The sequence below is a fragment of the Panthera onca genome, chromosome B2 (genome assembly GCF_046562875.1).
Source record: "Panthera onca isolate mPanOnc1 chromosome B2, mPanOnc1 haplotype 2, whole genome shotgun sequence".
Classification (NCBI taxonomy): domain Eukaryota; kingdom Metazoa; phylum Chordata; class Mammalia; order Carnivora; family Felidae; genus Panthera; species Panthera onca.
Genome location: NC_138343.1, coordinates 3894654 through 3915342, shown reverse-complemented (window position 1 = coordinate 3915342; position 20689 = coordinate 3894654). Strand labels below are relative to the sequence as shown.

Genomic DNA, 20689 nt, shown 5'->3' with positions numbered 1-20689 from the left:
TTGGCTTCAACGCTTTTTATTACCTTGTTATAGCGTGTTGGATATAATTTTTTTTTTTACATATTTTAGCTTTCTGGAAACGTTTATAGGAAATAAATGATCTCTAATATAAGTGATATATCCCCAGGGTCCGGGCTGCTGTCTGCCACAGACAAGCTGTTCAATAAATGTTTATTGTGTGAAGAAATAAATGCACTAAAAGTGACTGGATACAATTGTCATTGTTAGCCATTTAAAAATCATCCATAAGAACCAGATTAAATTTACAGTTGGTTTTTAATATTGATCAAAGGAGTAGTTCTGCTTTCTTAAAGGCAAAACCATATGGACCTAAGACACCAAAAACGCAAGACTGCCATCTACTGATCAACATGTAAGCAAAGACACACTGAGATGCAGTGGAAAATACATGTTAGTTTCAATAATGGCTCCTCACGTAGGTTACAGGAAATGGGAAGGAAAGATGGAAACAAAATTAAGAGATGTTGCTATGATATTTTCCTGGAAAATATTTTCTTCTAATAATTCATGCAAAATATAATGATAATTTTATTTTTTTGTAATCATAATTTTAATTTTTTTATGTTTATTCATTTTTGAAAGACAGAGACAGAGCACAAGCAGGGGTGGGGTGGAGAGTGGCGGGGGAGGGGGACACAGAATCTGAAGCGGGCTCCAGGCTCTGAGCTGTCAGCACAGAGCCCGACTCAGGGCCCGAACTCACGAACCGTGAGATCATGACCTGAGCCGAAGTCGGATACTCAACCGACTGAGCCACCCAGGTGCCCCTCTGGCACCCATCTTTTTGTCCCATCTGGTTTTGTTCCCTTTCCTCATTTTTACTTTCTATCGGACAACTTGAATATTTTTTATGATTCTGTTTTATTTCTTTTTGTGGCTTGTTAACCATAATTCTTTGTTTTGTTATTTTAGTGGTTGCTTTAGAGTGTAGAGTGTACATCATTAAATCACAGGTCGTCTTTTTTAAAAATATTTTTACTGTTTATTTATTTATTTTGAGAGAGAGAGGGAGAGAGAGAAAGAGAGAGAAAGAGCTCATGCGGGTAAGAGCAGGAGAGGGGCAGAGAGAGACAGAATCCCAAGCAGGCTCTGCACCATCAGCACAGTGCCCAACACGGGGCTTGAATTCATAAACTTGAGGATCATGATCTGAGCTCAAATCGAGTTGGATGTTTAACCGACTGAGCCCCCTGGGGCGCTCCAATCACAGTTTATCTTATAGAATAAGAACGTTAAATAGTATATTTGCATTACCCTTGCCCTGTTAACCTGCCTGCTACCTTCCACATACGCATACACACACATGCACATATCGCACAGCACACACACACACACACACACACACACACACATCACACAGACACCATGTATCACACACCATCGCATGCCCCATAACACGTGTCACACACGCACGCGTACCACACATGCGTGCATACAGACGTATGGCACACAAGACAGGTCCTGTCAGCGCGTTATTGCTTTGGCCTTGCTGTTATTTGTGTTAGCGGCAGTTTGTTTTCGTTTTGGCATCCTCTGAGAAGACCAGCTTGGGAAGAGCTCTGCCTGGGTCCACAGTCACATCCACGACGGTGAAAGTCATGGGGATCTGCAAGGACCCGCCATGGGGCCAGGGGTTCAGGACCTCAGCCCTCAGCCCCGTCCGTGTGCCGGTTACTTCGGGGGCAGATACGTCCCGCACTGGGCGCGGGGCCCGCCACCATCAGATGCGCCATCGGGGCACGAAGAGCCACTGGGTGGCAAATGGGCGGGAGTGTCTGTGAAGGGCCCAGAGGACACAGAGAGACTCCCGTCCGGGAAGGGAAGAGAGGAGCCCGTTTCACGGTTTGGGACCCGCGGGGCCGCGGCTGGGCGAGCTCTGTGTCCCCGAGGGCGTCTCCTACTGCGGAGAAGGGCGGCGTCGGAGTCCCGTCCAGGGGCGCGGAGGAGGAAAATGGGACACCGAGCGGGACGGAGACGCAGGGGGCTTGCTTGGCCGACGCCGTGACCCCGAGAGACGCCGCTGCTGTCGCCACCCCTCCCCGCCGCGCCCCTCGCCAGTTACAGAACCGTGCGCGGCCCCAAACCGGCACAAACGTCGGCCCCGAAGGCTGGTGAATCCTAAAGCCGGTGGTGACAAACGTGGACCGATCTGAGTCAGTCTGGGAGCGGACGCTCCGCGGGCTTCCCGAGCTGAGATGCTCCGGTGCTAAGGTCACAAAATAGTTGACGGGCTTATTAATCTGCCCCGCCTTTTTATGGCTGCGACAGAGGTATTCGGTGCTAAGATCCGGGCGATACTCCCCTCCTCCCGGGACCCCCGCGGCCCTCCTCTTCCTCCTCTCGGGACCCCTGCGGTCCTTCTCCTCCTGCTTCCGGGACCCCGCGGACATCCTTCCCCTCCTCCTCCCCCGGGGACCCCGCGCGGCACTCCTCTTTCCCCTCCTCCTCTCCCTCCTCCTCCTCCTCCTCCTCCCGGGACTCCGCGGCCCTCCTCCTCCTCCACTTCCTCCCGAGACCCCGCGGCTCTCCTCCTCCTCCTCCTTCCCCTCCTCCTCCTCTTCCTCCCGGGACCCCGAGTCCCTCCTCCTCCTACCCCCCCCCTCCTCCTGGGACCCCGCCGCCCTCTTCCCCCTCTCCCTCCTCCTCCCGGGACTCGGCGGCCCGCTTCCTCCCGGACCTCGCGGGCGCCGCCCCAGACCTCCTTCCGGGACCTCCGGGCCCGCCTCCCACAGCAGTTTCGTTTCAGAGGCCGCGGTCGGCGAAACCCGACGTCGGGAGGCGGCGGCGGCGGCGGCGGCCCGGGCTGGGCGGGCGTCCGCGGCGGGGGAAGCAGGTGGGACAGGGCGTCGGCGCGGGGGCCTGGGATGCGCGCGCGCGTGTGAGTGTGAACGAGCGTGCGAGTGAGCGTGGGGGGGGGGGGGGGCGCGTGCTGCCGACGCATCGCGCGAACCCTGCACACGGTCGGCACCGCTTTCCGGCTCCCGCCCGTGGTCTCCCGGGTCGGCGGGCGGTGGCGTCGGGGGAGGGGGGGGCGGGCCCGGGGAGGGGAGCGCCTTCCCCCGTGCGGGCGGGCCCCGCGTGTGCCGGCGGAGAGCACCCCATCCCCACCGCTGCCGGGGCGCCGAGGTCCCCAGAGGAATTCCTCGGTGACTACGAGAGACGGTCCCGGCACCTTGAGCGGCACCCCCGTTTTCGGTTGTGTTACTGTCAAAGGAAAGGCCGCTCTCGGGCGTCCCCGCCGCTCTGCCCCCCGCAGACGCGCGGAAGCGGGCAGTGGGGCACGGAGCGAGGTCCCCAGCCGCGCCGCGGTGGGCGCGGGGTCGCCCCCTCTGCTCCTGGTCACGCCTCCCCGTCCGGTGTCCTCCTCCCCCCCACCCCCTGTCTGCTTCCCGCCTCCCCCTACACCCCGCTTCTGCGGAGCCCCTGCGCTCCGGTCACCCCGAGACGCAGGCCCCGGCCTGGAGAAGACACAGCCCGCTCCCTAATTCTGCAGGAGCTCTGCCCCCCACGACAACCCCTCTCCCAGCTCCTTCTAGTCCTTTTCCCTCAGGCTGAGAGGACTCCGGAAAGGACACATCGGTTCTTCTCCTTGTCTTGTTTACTTTCATTATCGGTCCTGGTTGGGGCTCCCTGAGACTCTATTGACCCGCTGTCTTTTGTTCCTTGTGGGACTGAGTGCGGTGGGGTGGGGCGAGGGAGGGGAGTGGCAGCGGGGTAGGGTAGCGTCACATTGGATGACTTCCATGGAATCCCTCATAGACCACCCAGTTACCTCGGTGTTCCTACCAGTCCCAAAGAAATAGTTCTGGGAATAGTGACTCTGGATGTTTCCTAGAGCAGGAAAGAGTATCACGCTCCCTCCCTGACTCCTCTCTTGCTGCAGGAAACCTTCCTTGTCCTCTGTCAGTGTTTGCTGGAAGGAAACTTTCTGCAGTGACAGAGTGTTGCCTATGCTCTTGTGTAGCCACCAGTCACCGCAGCTGTTAAACGACTGAAATGTGGCTGGCCTGCTTGAGAAGCTGAATTTTTGTTTTATTTAATTTTCACGAATGTAAATGTAAGCGGCCACACGTGATAGTCACTCCTGTTTGGCACAACATAGCAACATTTGCTTGAAAAATTCTTAATGTTTATTTATTTTAAAAAGAAAATTTTTTAATGTTTATTTTTGAGAGAGAGAGAGAGAGAGAGAGAGACAGAGTGCATGCTGGGGAGGGGCAGAGAGAGAGGGAGACACAGAATCGGAAGCAGGCTCCAGGCCCCGAGCTGTCAGCACAGAGCCCGACGCGGGGCTCGAACCCACGAACCCTGAGATCATGACCTGGGCCGAAGTCGGACGCCCAACCGACTGAGCCACCCAGGCGCCCCTAACGTTTATGTACTTTTGAGAGACAGAGCGCAAGTGGGACAGAGGCAGAGAGAGAGGGAGACGCAGAATCCCAAGCAGGCTCCGGGCCCAGAGCTGTCAGCACAGAGCCCGCCACGAGGCTCGAACCCGTGAACCGTGAGCCGAAGTCGGTTGCTTGACCCACCGAGCCACCCAGGTGCCCCCAACGCAGCTACATTTTACGTATCCTCTAAATTCCAATCCGTTTCTTCTCTCTCTCGAGAGAAGACTCCGAGGCGCGTGGAGGCCAGCGCAGGGCACCGCGCCGAGGCTCGGGCGACGTGTACTTCCATCCCTGTGGATTTTCATCTCTGCCTCTCCATCCGGTATTGGAGCCTGTCGGGCAGAGCCATGGCCTGCCCCATAGTCACCAAGAAGATGAAGGAGGAAGTCACCTGCGCCATCTGCCTGCTCCTGATGGCGGAGCCCGTGAGCATCAGCTGTGGGCACAGCTACTGCAGACAGTGCATCAGCGACTTCCTGAAGAACCTACACCAGGAGGAGCCGTCGCTCAATGTGTTTTCCTGTCCCCACTGCCGGGCTCCGTTTCGGATGGCCAGCGTCCGGCCCAACAAGCACCTGGGAAATCTCATCGAAGCCATCAAGGAGATGGACCAGGAAATGTCGTGTGAGGAACACGGAGAGTTCCTGCACCTGTTCTGCGAAGACGAAGGCCAGCTCATCTGCTGGCGCTGTGAGCGGTCACCGCAGCACAAAGGGCACGACACAGCTGTCATCGAGGACGTGTGCCAAAGCTACAAGGTAAGCGCGTGGACCGGAGGGGCTTTGGCGAGCACCGCTCCCATGCTGCCCCCCGGGCCTGAGGTTTCGAGGCCTGTAACCCGAGGAAATGACCCTGAACTACAGCTGTCATCACGTCATCAGGTCCTGTCTTTCGTGGTGTGAAAAATGGTTTATTGTGGGTCCTCATTGAGTCAAGTCCTGACTGTCCATCTCGACCTCCGGCGGGAAGGCCACCCTCTTGTCCCTCTCCATTCTTGCTGTGGGGCGCTTGTCCGTGCTCCAGAGCGCAACGCGCTCGAACCCAGCCCTGCGTGGTTTATTGCCGCACCCCGTGTGTGTCATTTTAGCAACCACAGTGGGCGAGACTGTGATACACTCCGCACACACAGGAAACAGAGATGTGTCCTACACCTTTCGGGTGTCCTACAGTCTAGTAGGGAGGACACATCCGCAAAAGAGATTGCTCGGAGTGACCTGGCTTGGGTGGTGGGGGTGGGCACCGAGTGGGAGCGGCGTCTGACGAGCCTTCTGAGAAGTGACTCCTGAAGGACAGGTGACAATTAACCGTAGACAGAGGCCTGGAGAAAAGAGAGGGCAGGGCGTTCCAGAGAGAGGGGACCGTATGTGCAGAGGCACAGCGGGGCGTGGGATGGAGGGAAAGGCGGGTGATGGGCTGGGAAAGGAGGGTCTGGGCCCGGAACCGCAGCTTCAGCTCAGAGTCTAAATCCTAGCCCAGAGCAGTACTGGTCACTGGGCGGGGGGGCGGGGGGGAGGGGGGGAGGGGGAGGGAAGGCGGGGGGGGAGGGGGAGGGAAGGGGGGGGCTTTTATTTGCAAATCGGAGGATCAGGCTGACTTTGAAAAGGATGTCTGGCCACCGATAAAGTAAAAATAGCAAGGGATAAAATTCAGATTATTCCCATAAGGAGGGGGAAATGGGACAGTTTCAAGCAAGATTTGGGAAGGGGAGCTGAAGGGTTTGGAAATGATGGTTCACGGAGGCTGAGGTGGACGGAGAGGTTTGGGGCAGCGCCTGCGTTTCTCACTCTGAAGCAGTAGAGGCAGGCTGGCCTTTGCCACAGGGAGCGAAGGAGGGGCACAGACCTGGCACCTTATTCTCTCTCTGTCCTGCTTAGACTAGAGGAAGATTGTTGTCCCCAGTGTGGTGCTCGTGGTTCCCTCCCCCATGAGGTGGAGGTGGGTTTGGAGTAAGACACTGGGTCCCCTGGGTAGAAAGGGCAATATCGTCTTTTCCTGACAAGCTTCATAGAGCCCTTTCCTGAGAACACTCGAGAATTAACGAGTATACTTACTGGGTTTACAGAAGGCAGAGGCTGACTCTTGTAGCATTAGCCACAGCTAGCAATTTGGGGCAGCTTAAAATTGTTTTCCATGAAAATGTGAGAAACTATTTTGAAAAATAGCCCAAAAGCTTGATATCGATACTAAATCATTTCAGACTGGCTTCGTGGATTATCACTCTTCAAAAGATACCAGCACTACCCTCCTCCATTAGCTGTCTCCATGAACTTGAGCTGGCGTCCTGGTCTTTCCTTCCCGACTTAGCACAGCACACACAAAGTTCCCTGTGCGTCAGACATTCTGGCATTGGTTGTGTTTGGTTCAGCACATTCTTTTATAAAATCTACCTTGAAAAATTTGTTTAATGTTTATTTATTTTTGAGAGAGACAGAGACAGAATGCGAGTGGGGCAGGGGCAGAGAGAGAGGGCGACACAGAATCCGAAGCGGGCTCCAGGCTCTGAGCCGTCAACACAGAGCCCGGCGCGGGGCTCGAACTCACGAACTGTGAGATCATGACCTGAGCGGAAGTCGGGCGCCCAACCGACTGAGCCACCCAGGCGCCCCAGTATCCAGTGTTATTCTAATAGTCTGGGAGGCCTGGGGTTCCTCTTACGTGCCTAAAGAAGAGTTGTCACATTAAATAGACTTTATTCACCCCATTTTCCCTTCAGGAAAGGCTCCAGAATGCCCAGACGAACTTGAAGCAGCTGGAAGAGGAGTGTACGAAACAGAAGGTGCTCGCAAGAAAGCAAATAAGCGAATGGAATGTAAGAATTTGGGTTCATTGATCTCAAGCTATTTTCTACCCTAGAGCAAAGGCGCGGCAGGTGATGGGTAAAACAGGATGATCATTTATTTTCCCTAAACCAGACCAAATAAAACCCGATAAAACCCAGAGAAGAAACCGTTTACATGCTTCGATGCCCGTGGTGGTCTACATCTGTGAGAATTTATCTCCAATCCCTTCAACTTTCCAGTAGTCATGGGCTGGAATGCCTGTGTAGGTGAGAGCCCTCCTTGCCTACGTTTCAAATTTGAAACACCTCACGGTACCTTCCTGGTTTGAAGGCCTCAACTTGATTACGCTGAAACGTTGACCACAGAGCAGAGTGCGTTCGCTCATAGGTTCAGAGGCCAGTCTTTGTGAACACCGAGAAAACAGTCACTCCGGGTTGACCTCCTTGGCTGACTGGCTGCCCATGATCAGAGATGCATTCCTGCATGGAAATATTGATGTAATCCATCAGCACACGGCCCAACCCCTCAGGCTGGCCGACCGCTTTGCCTCTCTCGGGGGTCTCTTCCGATCTCTGCCCTGCTCCTTTGGGTGCGGATGCTAAACCCGCAGAGGACGCTCTCCCTTCCCTCGTTTCTGGGATCTTGGGCCGCGGGGAGGATCTTGATTATAACTAATACGTACAGTGGGGCACCTGGGCGGGGCAGTCGGTTAAGCGTCGGTCTCGTGATTTCAGCTCAGCTCCCGGTTTCACGGTCGTGAGATCGAGCCCTGCGTTGGGCTCCGCACTGGTGCATGGAGTCTGCTTGAGATTCTCTCTCTCTCTCTCTCTCTCTCTCTCTCTCTCTCTCCTCTCTCTCTCTCTCTCTCCCTCCCCCTCTCCCTCTGCCCCTCCCCTGCTTGTGCATTCTGTCTCAAGAAGAAAAAAAAAACCAAAAAACACTAATATATACGGAAAACCCACCCAGGACACTTTTAGCACGACATCTCAGGCATCCAAACACTGCTTGAATTGGGAAAGCACTGGTGGAAACTACAGTTCTGTATCTCCCAAAATGAAAGCCTGGTCCCACAAGATGTGTCATCTGGCTTCTGTCAGTCTACACATAACTATGATAAAATCCTTCCACCCCGACCTCCCCCTGCTGGTAGCACTGACCTTCCCTGCTGGCCTGTTGTCTCAGAGTCACGTCTCCACGATGTTCATCGCGAGCTTTTGCTTCGGGCCATTCCCTCAGGCCCAGAAATACCTCTTTACATCCCAAATAAAAACTGGGGTTCCCCCCCCCGCCCCGTAAACCTTTAAAGCGTTTGGCTTCAGCCCTAGTTCCATGATCAAATTATCTGGCGCTCCCGCCCCTCCTTCCTCCTGCGTTTGGCCGAAGAAGGGAATCAATCGGGTGACCGTATAGAATTGTGACAACTCTCCCACATCTGAGAACAGCCTACAGCGGAAATTTGTGACAGTCATCCAGCTCCAGTGACGCCTGGGAAAAGGATGTCACAGTAGCTGTGAAAACTTTCCTTCCGCGTGTATGTTAAAGTATACGTAACACAGCATTTACGGTTTTAATCCTTCGCAAGTGTACAATTCCATGGCACTAAGTATTTTCTCGTTATTGTGCAACCATCACCACCACCTATCGGTGGGAACCACTGGTGGGAACCCCTCTCCGGAACCTTTTCATCAGCCCAAACTGAAACCCCATGCCCACTAAACGCTCAACTCCCCATTCCTTTCTCCTCTCAGCTCTTGGTAACCACTCTCCCGCTTTCCGTCTCTATGAATTTGACGAGTCTATGTGCCTCATGTGAGTGGAATCCTACAACATTTGTCCTTTTGTGTCTGGCTTATGTCGCTTAGCATCACGCCTTTCAGGTTCACCCGTGTCGTAGCGTGTGTCCGAATCTCGTTCCTCGTCGAGGCTCGGTAGCGTTCCGTTGCCTGTCCGCCACGTTTCACCACTTCACCCGCTGACGGGCATTGGGCTTGTTTCCGCCTTCTGAGCTTACTGTCTTGACTCTAGGAGAAGATAGAGAGTCAGAAACAAAAAATCCAGTCTGACTTCAAGAATCTTCAGAGCTTTTTGCATGAAGAGGAGAAGTCTTACCTGTGGAGACTGGAGAAAGAAAACAAGCAGACTCTGCAGAGACTGATGGATAACGAGGCCACTCTGAAACAGAAGAGCCAAGAACTCAAGAGTCACATCCTGGAACTAGAGAAGAGATGTCAGAGCTCAGCCCAGAAGTTGCTGCAGGTGGGGCCATGCGCTTGTGGGGAAGGCACCCTCGACCTGTTAAGAGAAGAAGGGTGGGGCACCTGGGGGGCTCAGTCGGTTGAGCGTCCGACTTCGGCTCAGGTCACGATCTCACAGTTCGTGGGTTCGAGCCCCGTGTCGGGCTCTGTGCTGACCGCTCAGAGCCCGGAGCCTGCTTCGGGTTCTGTGTCTCCTTCTCTGTCTGCCCCTCCCCCGCTCACGCTTTGTCTCACTCTGTTTCTCAAAAGTAAGTTCATGTAAAAAAAAATTAAAAAAAAAAAGAGAGAAGAAGGGTGAGGGAGCGTGGGAAGATTGGCAAGTTGCCTGTCTCACTCAAAAGTGGCACATCGATGAGGGGAATTTAAAGGAATGTTTGGATACACCTCGGTATCTACAGGGTGGCCTTCACTAGTCTATAAGGTACCTTTATGCGAATCAGAAAACTAGACCCCCACTGGGTGGACGTGGTGGGGTCCTTGGCCGAACAGGATCATGGGGTAACTTTTGCCACCATCCGCCTCTGTCCCATGTGCACAGAACCCTGACTGTCAAACTGCCTCCTGAAACGCTCCGCCGGGAGACTGGCGGACGTTCAAGTGGGGCAGCCAGCGAGAGTGACAGTTTTCCCTGATTTGTTCATAGAGCCCCCCACGGCCCTTATGGGGCCTTCTTTCAGCTGAATGAAAGACCCAGCCCAGTGAGGTCAACTATGCCAGGAACTGTTCGTTCCAGTTTCCGCTAATGGAACTAGAGGTTCTCCCGCTGTAAGTGGGAGACTGTACGTGACCTGCCGTATCACTGTGTGATAACTGCCCCCACCGTCTTCGTGGCCCATTTGCAGGGGGCTGTGCGTGGATTCGCCGCGAAGGACCCTCTGTGGCCGCCGGTCTTTAATATGGGCTCGCTCTGAAAGAAATGAGGTCGAGGCAAGAAGGAAGTCTTGCCAGCGGGCATGTGGGCAAAGCTTCTGGCCTCTTGCGTCAGCATCCCACAGGCTGTGACTGCAGACCCCACAGCTTCCCACAGATCTCAGCAAGGCAGAGAACAGACTCAGAGGCTGACCAACGTCCTGTCATGCCGAACATCGCAGGAGGCTGGGGTGGGGATGATTGTATCTAGTGTCCGTCAATATCTGAGGCTGGGGTCGCTCTCTTTGCTTCTTTGGAAGGAGCATTTCCGGAGAGCAGCCCGTGTGCCAGTCCTCACGAAATACTCAGGTTCTCACACTCCCCTTTTTGTCTTTGTTTCTCCGTAGGATGTGAAAGAGACTTTGCGCAGGTAAGTCCTATATGAATGCGGGAGGGGAGGGCCCGGGTAGATCGAGCTGAATGGAATGTGTCACTGAAGAGACCCTTGGCCTCTCCTTGTTCTAGGAGTTCGGCTGTGAAGCTGGAAACACCAGAGGCCCATTCTTTGGAAGTTCATACTGCGTGCAGTGTTTCTGAGCTTTATTTTGATATGAAGAAAATGTTAAGGAGCTATCAAGGTATGTGAAGAATCCCGAAATGCTATGGGTGGAAGGGACCTGAGGTGGTGATCACATTCGCCACCTGTCCCCGGGCAGGCTCCTAGCCAGAGAGGTCATTTAGTGACGTTTAGTGGTACTTCAGCGGAGACATAGCATATTGGTTATCTGTACAGACCCTTCAGATTCCTGCTCTCCCGTATATTAGCTGAGTCATCCCAGGCAAACGACTTCCTCGGTTTCCCCAGCTGAAAAACGAGGATGGGAAGAATTTCCACTTCCTTGGGTTGTTCATGAACCGTAAATATGTCCACGTGTGTAACGTGCTTAGCGCAGTGCCTGGGACATAGTGTGTGTGGTTAATATTTTACTCAACTCTCAGAACGATGTAAGAAAGATAAGTAAGTATTACGGACTTTGGCTCAAATGACTTTAGGACCGTGGCCCGGATAACACAGACGGTAAGTGCTAGAACCATGATGGAAACCAAATTTTACCAAATCCAAAGCCAGAGCTTTTTGCTCTGTTGTTTCTCTCCCTCAGTGCTTTCTGTGTTTCCACTACTCTTATTTATAATTACAAAATTTAAAAAGCTCTGAAAACTGAAAGTGTTTTAAAACTTGTTTGGCCACAAAATCGGAGCTAACCTAAAATGATTTGGCGGCTGTATAATCGCTACCGGTAAACAAATGTAGCAGCTTAAAACACCACACGCATATTATCTCACAGTTTTCGTTGGTCACAAAGCTGGGCACAGCTTAGTTGGTCTTTTGGTTAGGATCTCACAAGGCTGCAAATGAAGGTGTTGGCCAGGCTGGGTTCTCATGGAGACCAGCTAGACTGGGGAAGAATCCCCATCTAAGCTCACTCAGGTTGTTGGCAGAATTCATTGTTTTACGATCGTAGGGCTTAGGGCCCTGGCTTTTTGGGAGCTGTTGGCTAGAGACTGCCCTCGGCTTCTAGAAGGCACCCCTCAACCTCTTGCACACGGGCCTCTTAACATGGCCGATTTTCTTAGTAGCATAGAGTTTATCATTAATTCTCCCAATTTTTAAATTTCTGTATTCATTCCAATTTTGCCTTCTCTCTTATTTTCTCTTTTGATAAGTCTTTTTAGAGGTATGCTTGTTGTATTAGTCTTTTCATGAAAGCTACTTTTGGCTTTTCCTTCTCCATCGCATTATTTTCATTTCATTGGTTTATTGTTTATTTGCCTTTTTTTTTTTAATATTTTTTTAACGTTTATTTATTTTTGAGACAGAGAGAGACAAAGCATGAACGGGGGAGGGGCAGAGAGAGAGGGAGACACAGAATCAGAAGTAGGCTCCAGGCTCTGAGCCATCAGCCCAGAGCCCGACGCGGAGCTCGAACCCACGGACCGCGAGATCGTGACCTGAGCCGAAGTCGGACGCTTAACCGACTGAGCCACCCAGGAGCCCCTGTTTATTAGCCTTTTTTTAAAAAGAAATTCTTTTTGGGTTTCTCTGTTCTTTTTCTAATTTAAGTTGGATAGTTAGCTTCTTAATTTCCAGCTTTTTTCTTTTTCTAAAATAAACACTTAAAGGCTATAAAATTTTCCTGAAAATTCCACCTTAACTCCACCGTATAATTTTTTATATGTAGCATTCTATTATTGTTCAAGTCCAAATGTCATCATATTATGATTTAGCAACATTTACATTTCCTATTATTTAGAATATTTTTTTAACTTAAAATTAAAAAAAAATTTTTTAACATTTTAATTTATTTTTGCGAGACAGAGCGTGAGCAGGGGAGGGGCAGAGAGAGAGGGAGACACAGAATCCGAAGGAGGCTCCAGGCTCTAAGCTGTCAGCACAGAGCCTGATGCGGGGCTCAAACCCACAGACCACGAAATCATGACCTGAGCCGAAGTCAGACACTTAATCGGCTGAGCCACCCAGGTGCCCCAAGAATATTTTTTTTAATGTTCATTGATTTTGAGAGTGAGAGAGAGCACGGGGAAGGGGCAGAGAGAGGGGGAAAGAGGGGAGAATTGCAAGCAGGCTCCACGCTGTCAGCACAGAGCACGACCCGGTGCTCGAACTCAAGAACGGTGCGATCGTGACCTGAGCTGAGATCAAGAGTAGGATGCTTCACCGACTGAGCCACCCAGACGCCCCTAGAATGTTTTTTATTATCTTTATGTTATTGGTTTCTAACCTGATTGTACTGAGGTCAGAGAATATGGTCTGTGCAATATAGATTCACTGGAATGTGTTCAGACTTACTTTCTGACTAGTCTTTACTCTGTACATCTTCTGTCTATACCTGAGAAAAGTGCATAGTCTCCGTTTATTAATTGCCGAGCTTTACATATATTTATTAGGCTGGGCTTGTTGGGTTGTTCAGATCTTTCATATCTTCCCTTTTTTTGCCTGCCTGATCTATCAGTTATAGAAAAAAGAGTGTTAAAATACCGCGTGATGATTGTAGACTTGTCTGTTTCTCCTTGCAATTCTGTAATTTTTGCTGTCCTGGTCAGTCCTGGTCCTTGACTTCTCTGAGTGACTAAGACGGTGATGATGCAGATGATAGTGTTTCCATTACTAACCACTTATTGGGCACTTACCCATATTCCAGGAACTTTACCGAGCATTAAGCGTACGTAAACTCATTCAGTTCCCCCGCAATTCTTTGTGAAAGAGATGACAATTTCTTGTTCATAATGTAACAAAATTGAGCCCCGGAGCATCACTTGCCTAAGCTCTCGCCACTGGGAAGAGAGGTGCTTGGGTTCCAGCACAGGCTGCTTTAACTTAAATTAAACTGTGCTCTCACAACAAAAAATGTGCCTTTCTTTCTTTCTCTCTTTTTCTTTCTCTCTCTCCTTCCTTCCTCCATTCCTTCCTTCCTTCCTTCCTCCCATTTTTCTTCCTTCCTCTCTTCCTCTCTCCCTCCCTCCCTTCCTCCCTCCCTCCTTTCCTGCCTTCCTTCCTTCTTTATTGACTTACTTACTTAGTTACCTTTTTTTTTTTTTTTTTTTCAGTCAACGTGACTCTGGATCCAGACACAGCCCATCATGAGCTAATTCTGTCTGAAGATCGGAGACAAGTGACTCGTGGATGCTTCCAGGAGAATCTAGGCAATTCCTCTAGGAGATTCACTGTCTTACCCAGTATCCTGGGCTGTGAAGGCTTCACCTCAGGAAGACAGTACTTTGAAGTAGATGTAGGAGAAGGAACTGGCTGGGATTTAGGAGTTTGTTTGGAAAATGTGCATAGGGACATTGGCGTGATACAGTGCCCTCAGTCTGGATTCTGGGCCATCAGACTATGTGTAAAGAAAGGCTACGTAGCGCTCACCTCTCCCCTAACCTCCCTTTATCTGAGGGAGCAGCCCCTGGTTGTGGGGGTTTTTCTGGACTGCGATGTCGGGGTTGTATCCTTTTACAACATGACCGCTGGCTCCCACATCTTTACCTTCCCGAGGGCCTCCTTCTCTGATACTCTCCGGCCCTATTTCCGGGTTTATCAACATTCTCCTTTGTTCCTGCCTCCCCCAGACAAGTAAGGAAAGTAGCAAAACCGTCTGGTTTAGCTAACGTAGAAAATATCATGGAAATCCCTTGAGGGCAGAAATTTGGTCTGTTCTTTTCACTGCTGTTGCACTTAGAACTCTGCTGCACTTGTGGCTACTTAATAAACCTGCTTTGAATGAATGGATGGAAACTGCAGAAATCCACAGATGGTCAGCCTGAGCTCGAGGAAAGCGAGAGAATAGCAATGATCACGCATTGTCTTCTGCAGCCCCTCCGTGGGTTCAGAGCCTGGATTGACAGGAGTCTCTGGGTGACCCACAGGGTGACCCAGGGCTCAGGGGGTCTGCGTTCTCCCGGTTTGTCGGATGCCGTATGAACTCATGGGTGGGGAGTGAGGGAAAGCTGCGGTTGTGTCTGCCAGCTGCAAGAAAGAGCAGGAAAATCAAAATAGCAGTGACGCTTCGAACCGCTGACCTCGGATTAATCATCTGAGCCCTAGGCCCGGATGATGGGGCGAGTGCGGATGCCCACCAGGCCTAGCGAGCTCTGTCTGGGCAATAACAAGTGAAGTGTGAAAAGAAGAATGAAACGTGGTCTACGACGAGATGTCCCGAATGGAAAGGAGAGAAAGAATGAAAACGAATTTTCTTGGGGGACTCGGTGCACCACCTAGAAAGCCGTCTTCCTTCGTCTTATCCCTTCTCTAAAAGTCAATGGTTCCTTTGTTAAGATGCTGTAAGCCCCAGTGCCAGTCACACCTTTGAGTTCTTCGTCTCCGAGTGCTCCCATGTGTCTAGGGAAAACTCCATTTCTCCTCTACCCTCCCACCCCTACCTACTGTGGCTGGATAGTTCACTTCTCACGACAGGTGCAATGTCCTACTGTTCATTTCAATTCTGACCAGTAACGAAAGTTCAAGCAGACCCCACCGGTTGAGGGCTCAGTCCCGCAAGACTGTCCCCAGCCTCGGAGCCTGCTTGGGATTTTCTCTCTCCCTCTTTCTCTGCCCTCCCCTGCTCACACTGTCTCTGTCTCTCTCAAAATAAATAAATAAACTTTAAAAAAAAAAAAAAAAAAGATACATAGGATGGGGTCCAAAAACGTTCCTAGTACAGGAGCTTCTGTCCTTAGTGGAGTTGGGGGCATGTCACCCAGCACGTGGACATATTCATAACCCAGAAGCTCTCCAAATCCTGTACCTTCGGGATTTTTATGGAGGTTCCATCACAAAGGCACGATCAGCTGTTACCCGATTACCAGTCCCCCCTCCCTTCCTTTCCAGAGGGTGGGGCGGAGGGGGGGTAGGTGGGATGACGCTGGAAGTTCTAAACCATGGCTTGGTCTTTCTGGTGACCTGCCTCCCGTCCTGGAGCTATCCAGCAGCCACCCAAAGCTGCTTCGTTAGAACAAGAGATGCTCCTATCACAGCAAGTTCCAAAGGATTTAGGAGCCGTGTGCCAGGAACTGGGGGCAGTGACCAATACATATATTTTCTATGATCTCACGACACGTTAATAACTTCTCTTTGTGTCCTGTCTTTTCTTAGTCTAATTTACGGGACCCTAGTTGGAGAACGTAAGATAGGAAGAGGGAAGAGATCCCCCTCCCCCCAAGGAACCCCAGTCGTAGGTGTTCTCTGGCCCCATCGTCTGAGTGCATGGACCTAACTTCTGGAGCCTCAGACCCACGGGATATTTGAGAGACCACACCTTTGCGCAGGATAAGTCACTAAGTCGTCTCTACCTCTAGGTGTCCTGCAGTCCCATCTTATCCATAAGTGTAGTCTTTCCCAGCGTAATAGAGTACTCTGCTCAGAGAAGTCTATACCGTGAAACACTTAGACTGCTGAATAGGAAAGAACGATGATAAACATTCAACTAAGACCTTTTTTTAAATTAACAAAACAAACCTTTGGAAGCCATAAGGGTAATAGAGATAAAATGAGAAACTGATTCAGGTGCAGGCAAGTTCCAGAAAGAAAACAAAGTTCTCGTCCTTAAGGAGAAAAATGCTACCATACTGGATAAATCATTGACTATTCGAATGCAGAGTTTTAAAAAAGAAAACAGGAAGTAAAATGGAATCAAGAGAGCATATGCAGGAAATCCTAGCTTTGAGAGTAATTTGAAGAATTGCGTGCAAATAAATTTGAAAATTTTGAGAAATTACTTTTTAAAAGAAATCGAATGACCTAACTGATTCAAGAAGGGGAATGAAAATCGAAACATTCTAATACATGCAAATGACATTCAGGAAGTTACAGAATCCTAATTAAATACACGGAAACAAAACAGATAATGAGTAGATGATTTTATGGCTACTTCCCCCCGCCCCCCCCAAAGGAATAGCAACGCATTGCTATTGGGAGATTAGGTTAAGTTCTGTTGACTAGACAACCCAAAATGATAGCGGCTGAAAGAGGTTCATGTCTCTCCCATACAAAAACAGTCCAGATGTAGAAGTCCAGGAAATCCAGAAAGTCCGGGGCCGGTATGGAAACTCCACAGATTTGCCAGGTTCCTGTTAGCAGCCCTTCCCCCACAGCCGGGATCTAAGCCGGCCAGAGCTCCAGCCATCTCGCCTGCATTCCAAGCTGTAGGACGGAGAAGGGAACATGGAAGTAAAGGGCATGCATGCGACAGCTATTTTTGACGTAGCTTCCTAAAACCTACCGTACAACTTTCTGCTTGCGTTGTCTCAGCCAGAACTTAGTCTAAGACCTCACCTAGGGAACTGAGAAATAGCCTCGTTCTTCAAGGCGGCCGGCTAACATTCCGAGATTCTCACGTCAAGGAAGTAAGGGAGATTAGACATTGAGGTAGATGACAACAGTCACCACATGCAGATATTAAACTGTTCTAGTTAGTGGATTAAAAAAAAAAAAAAAAAGCCTACAAACTCATTGACCTAAAAACTTGACAAAGATACCCCCACAGCCACCAAGGAAATGAAATCTGATAACTGTCTCGGACAGCTATAACAAAATACAATCGGCTGGGTGACTTAAACGGAAAACATTTATTTTTCACACTTCTGGAGGCTGAGAAATCCAAGATCAAGAAGCTGGGCTGATTGGGTTCCAGGTGAGAACCCTCTTCCTTGTTTGCACTGCACAAACCAGACTCACGCTGCGCTTTTGTACCTGGAAAGAGATGACACGAAGGACCCGTGGGCTGTCACGGCTGTAAAAGACTAAGGCAAGGCCATTCACTGAATGTGTGTCAATTTCTGCCTCCAGCCACCCCCAGACTCGGTTGCTTAAAACCACTACCAATGATTACACTTACAATACACTTAACCTCCAGGGGCTGGAGGTTCTGGTAGTCAGGGCTGCAGGTGGCTGAACCTGGTCCTGCCTTCTCCTGTGTCTGTAACACCTGAAGAGTCAGCGGGCCCTGCCTGGTCCGGGATGGGCTCACCCATGAGTCTGGAGGTTGGCAGGCTATTGCCTGGAGTCCCTCCTCCTCTTGGCAGATAAGCTCAGCCTCTTTCACGTGGTTGCTCAGGTTATGAGAGAACCAAGAGGGGACCAGGTTGCAATGCACCCGGCTCTTTTCAAGCATCTGCTTCGGTGACATTTGTGAAATCACTTGGCCACGCCCAGATCCAAGGGAGAGACAAATACATTCCACCTCTTGACGGGAGAAGCGTCGACGTTACGAATGCAAAAGCAGACAAACACATGGGATGAGATACTTTTGGGGCAAATTTTGCAATCTAGCATAAGAAACTTGTGGCTTAAAGTCTCAACAACTAGGGGCACCTGGGTGGCTCCATCGGCTAAGCGTCCAACTTCAGCTCAGGTCATGATCTCAGGGTTCCTGGGTTCGAGCCCCGTGTCAAGCTCTCTGCTGACAGCTCAGAGCCTGGAACCTGCTACAGATTCTGTGTCTCCCTCTTTCTCTGCCTCTCCCCCACTCACACTCTGTCTCTCTCTCAAAAAAAAAAAAAAAAAAAAGTGTCAACATTGAAACTAAGGGAGGGAGGGAGGGAGATTCAGACACCCTGAGTCCTTGGCGTGTGGCAGATTCAGGCCTAGCTTCTCCCTGGAGACCAGGTCTATTAGAACTCTCCACAACATCAGTAATTGGACTCTCTCTGCCCACAGACAGCCTCGGACCCTGGGTCTCTGTGTCACCTGATCCTCACCCCCCACCTCTCTTAGCCCCGCACCTCATGCCCACCCGTATGGCCAGCCTGCTTCTCCCGACTCCCAGGGAAAGAAAGACTTATCAGGCAGCTGTACTTAGACAAGCGGGAAACTCCAAATACCTTTCATCCCAATTCCCTTCTTCCTGGGAGTAAAGGAGACAAGAAAGTGTTGTTTAGGAAGGTGTTTGATGAGCATGTTAACGAGCATGTGGTCAAGAGAATCAGTCAGGCTGCTTGAATTTACCCTGAGCGTCTCTGGACAAGTGAAAAGGGTCCCTCCCGTGCTAATCTAGGAGTCAGGCGTCTCTTCACTGCAGTGCACAGGCAGGGCTCTCAGTCCTCAGAGCTCATTCCGGCATGTCTGGAGGCGGGGGTTCCGGAGCCAACGGTCAAGAAAGAATTCTTGAGACGTTTTTGGTGCAAAAAGGTGATTTTATTATAGCACAGGGACAGGACCTGGGGACAGAAAAGAGCTGCCCTAGGATTGTGAGGAGTGACTGATTACATAAGATTTTCTTTCCCATGGTGGTGGGGGTCCCAGGGAAGTGAGTCTACAGGTTTCTGGGGATGGTGTTTTTCTTGTAAATTACTAAGACGGTTGCAAACTGATGAAGAGTCATGTCCCGTGTCCCGCATGACTGTGATCTCTAGCAGTTAACCATTTGTTTTTCCCTTCCCTTTGTTTTTGGGCATCAGGGGCGCCTGAGGAATGTCACACAGATCCCACTCCAGAGGAGGCGGTGTAGGGTGTTAGCTTGTGCTCTGCCTTCCGTTTCCCTTTTGCTCCCTCATCAACTCTCCTTCCCACCTGCCTTGAGTCTCAGCCTGTGTCTCTTTTCTCCAATCTGAGGACGGGACTGATTTTTCTTTGACATCTTGGTGCCAATCCTAAATGCCTGCTTTAGTTTACTGGACACCCTGGGTCCATAAAATATATCAAGTGAAGTTTAAAAATAGAAAATTCCACCCTCTATGGGACAGATCTATGTCTGATTTTATTTACAAGAGGATACCTGAGGCCACCATTCTGGGTCTCCCTTTCCTGGAGAGTAATACGGGACCATAATCCCAGGCTGTTGTGAGAAGTGCTCAGGTACAGAACACCAGCTATGTAACACAACAGATTGGCTTTTTCTGTTAATTTAACAATTGCAAAGCACTTTCCTATACATGACCTGCTGAAGAGGAATTCTTGGACCGCCATCATGTAATCTTTGCGGGACCCTGGGTAATTCAACCCCTTCTCTGGGCCTCCATCACTCCAGAAAAAGTCCTAATTCAGTTGTAGAGACGACAAAGAAAAGCATTCACTACTGTGGGGGACTCGGCCCAGATCGGTGGTTCTCAACGCCTGCAGCCCACGGTGTGATCTGGAGAGTTTACCCGACACACCTAAGCCGGCCTGCCCCGGGCAAATCACAAAGGGATGTGAGCCCGGGGAGCCCAGGCCCAGGGTTGACATCTTGAGCTCCTATAGTGACACTGAGGGGCCTCTCCCCCAGAGGGATCATTTCTTTGGTCTTACCCAGCTCCCCCCCACCCCAGGAGCCACAGGGATGGTGGAGCACCCCCTTCTCTCCTGAGGCCTGTCCTGGGGGAGTTCAAGGTCCCACCCGCCATCACCCCTTCCCCTCGGGCCTGTCGTGTGCGCCACCCGAGGGGCGGGCAGGCGCCCGAGTGCGGCCCGCAGGACCAGCCCCTCCACGCCGGCGCTCCTCGGCGCAGACTCCACCGCCGTCCGGAGCGGGGGAGACCTCGCGAGACCGGATTCCGAGTCCGCGGCCGCGGCGCAGCGTCCGCCCCTCCGAGCCCTGCCCCGCCTCCGGCCGCCGGAGCCCCGCCCCCCGCGCCGGCCCGCCCCCTTCAGCCGCCCGCAGGCGGCTTCTGCCGCCTCGCGGCGCCCTGGGAATCTCCCGGCCGCTCCCGGTTTTCCTCGTTTCCTTCAATGGGCGAGCGCTCCCGCAAAGGAGCTGATCCTGGGGGAGTCTTCAGGGGATGCAGATGGAGACCCCGGGTCTGAGGCGGGCAGAGCGGAAAGAAGTGAGGCGAGTAAAGAGACCCCCGCAGGGTGGGGTGGGCCGGGAACCACCGACCCCTCCTAGCCTTGTCCTGGGGGGGCTGCAGC

At 51.5% G+C, this 20689-nt stretch overlaps 2 protein-coding genes and 1 long non-coding RNA gene across 5 annotated transcripts; 2 read left to right on the top strand and 1 right to left on the bottom strand.

Annotated features, from left to right (window-relative positions):
- Positions 1-1194: 1194 nt before the first annotated feature.
- On the top strand, positions 1195-4454 carry LOC145715481 (uncharacterized). The gene is made up of 2 exons (XM_081795692.1): positions 1195-2291; positions 2768-4454. The coding sequence occupies exons 1-2, from the start codon at positions 2277-2279 to the stop codon at positions 3653-3655; spliced, it is 903 nt and encodes a 300-aa protein (XP_081651818.1). The 5' UTR covers positions 1195-2276; the 3' UTR covers positions 3656-4454.
- A 162-nt stretch (positions 4455-4616) lies between these two features.
- Positions 4617-14592, top strand: TRIM38 (tripartite motif containing 38). 2 transcript variants are annotated; one of them, XM_078446571.2, is made up of 6 exons: positions 4618-5170; positions 7126-7221; positions 9218-9448; positions 10704-10726; positions 10822-10934; positions 13921-14592. In XM_078446571.2, exons 1-6 carry the CDS (start codon positions 4760-4762, stop codon positions 14442-14444), a joined length of 1398 nt encoding a protein of 465 aa, XP_078302697.2. In that variant the 5' UTR covers positions 4618-4759; the 3' UTR covers positions 14445-14592. The 2 variants fall into 2 exon arrangements, with proteins under 2 accessions (XP_078302698.2, XP_078302697.2); XM_078446572.2 differs by lacking the exon at positions 9218-9448 and having other exon boundaries at positions 4617-5170.
- Positions 14593-17411: 2819 nt separating this feature from the next.
- On the bottom strand, positions 17412-20359 carry LOC132666623 (uncharacterized). Of its 2 annotated transcripts, XR_009604745.3 has the most exons (4): positions 20219-20359; positions 18809-19837; positions 18597-18707; positions 17412-17554 (listed from the first exon to the last, which is right to left on the bottom strand). It is a non-coding gene; the product is annotated as an uncharacterized LOC132666623 (long non-coding RNA). The 2 variants fall into 2 exon arrangements; XR_009604744.3 differs by having other exon boundaries at positions 18809-20354.
- Positions 20360-20689: the final 330 nt, after the last annotated feature.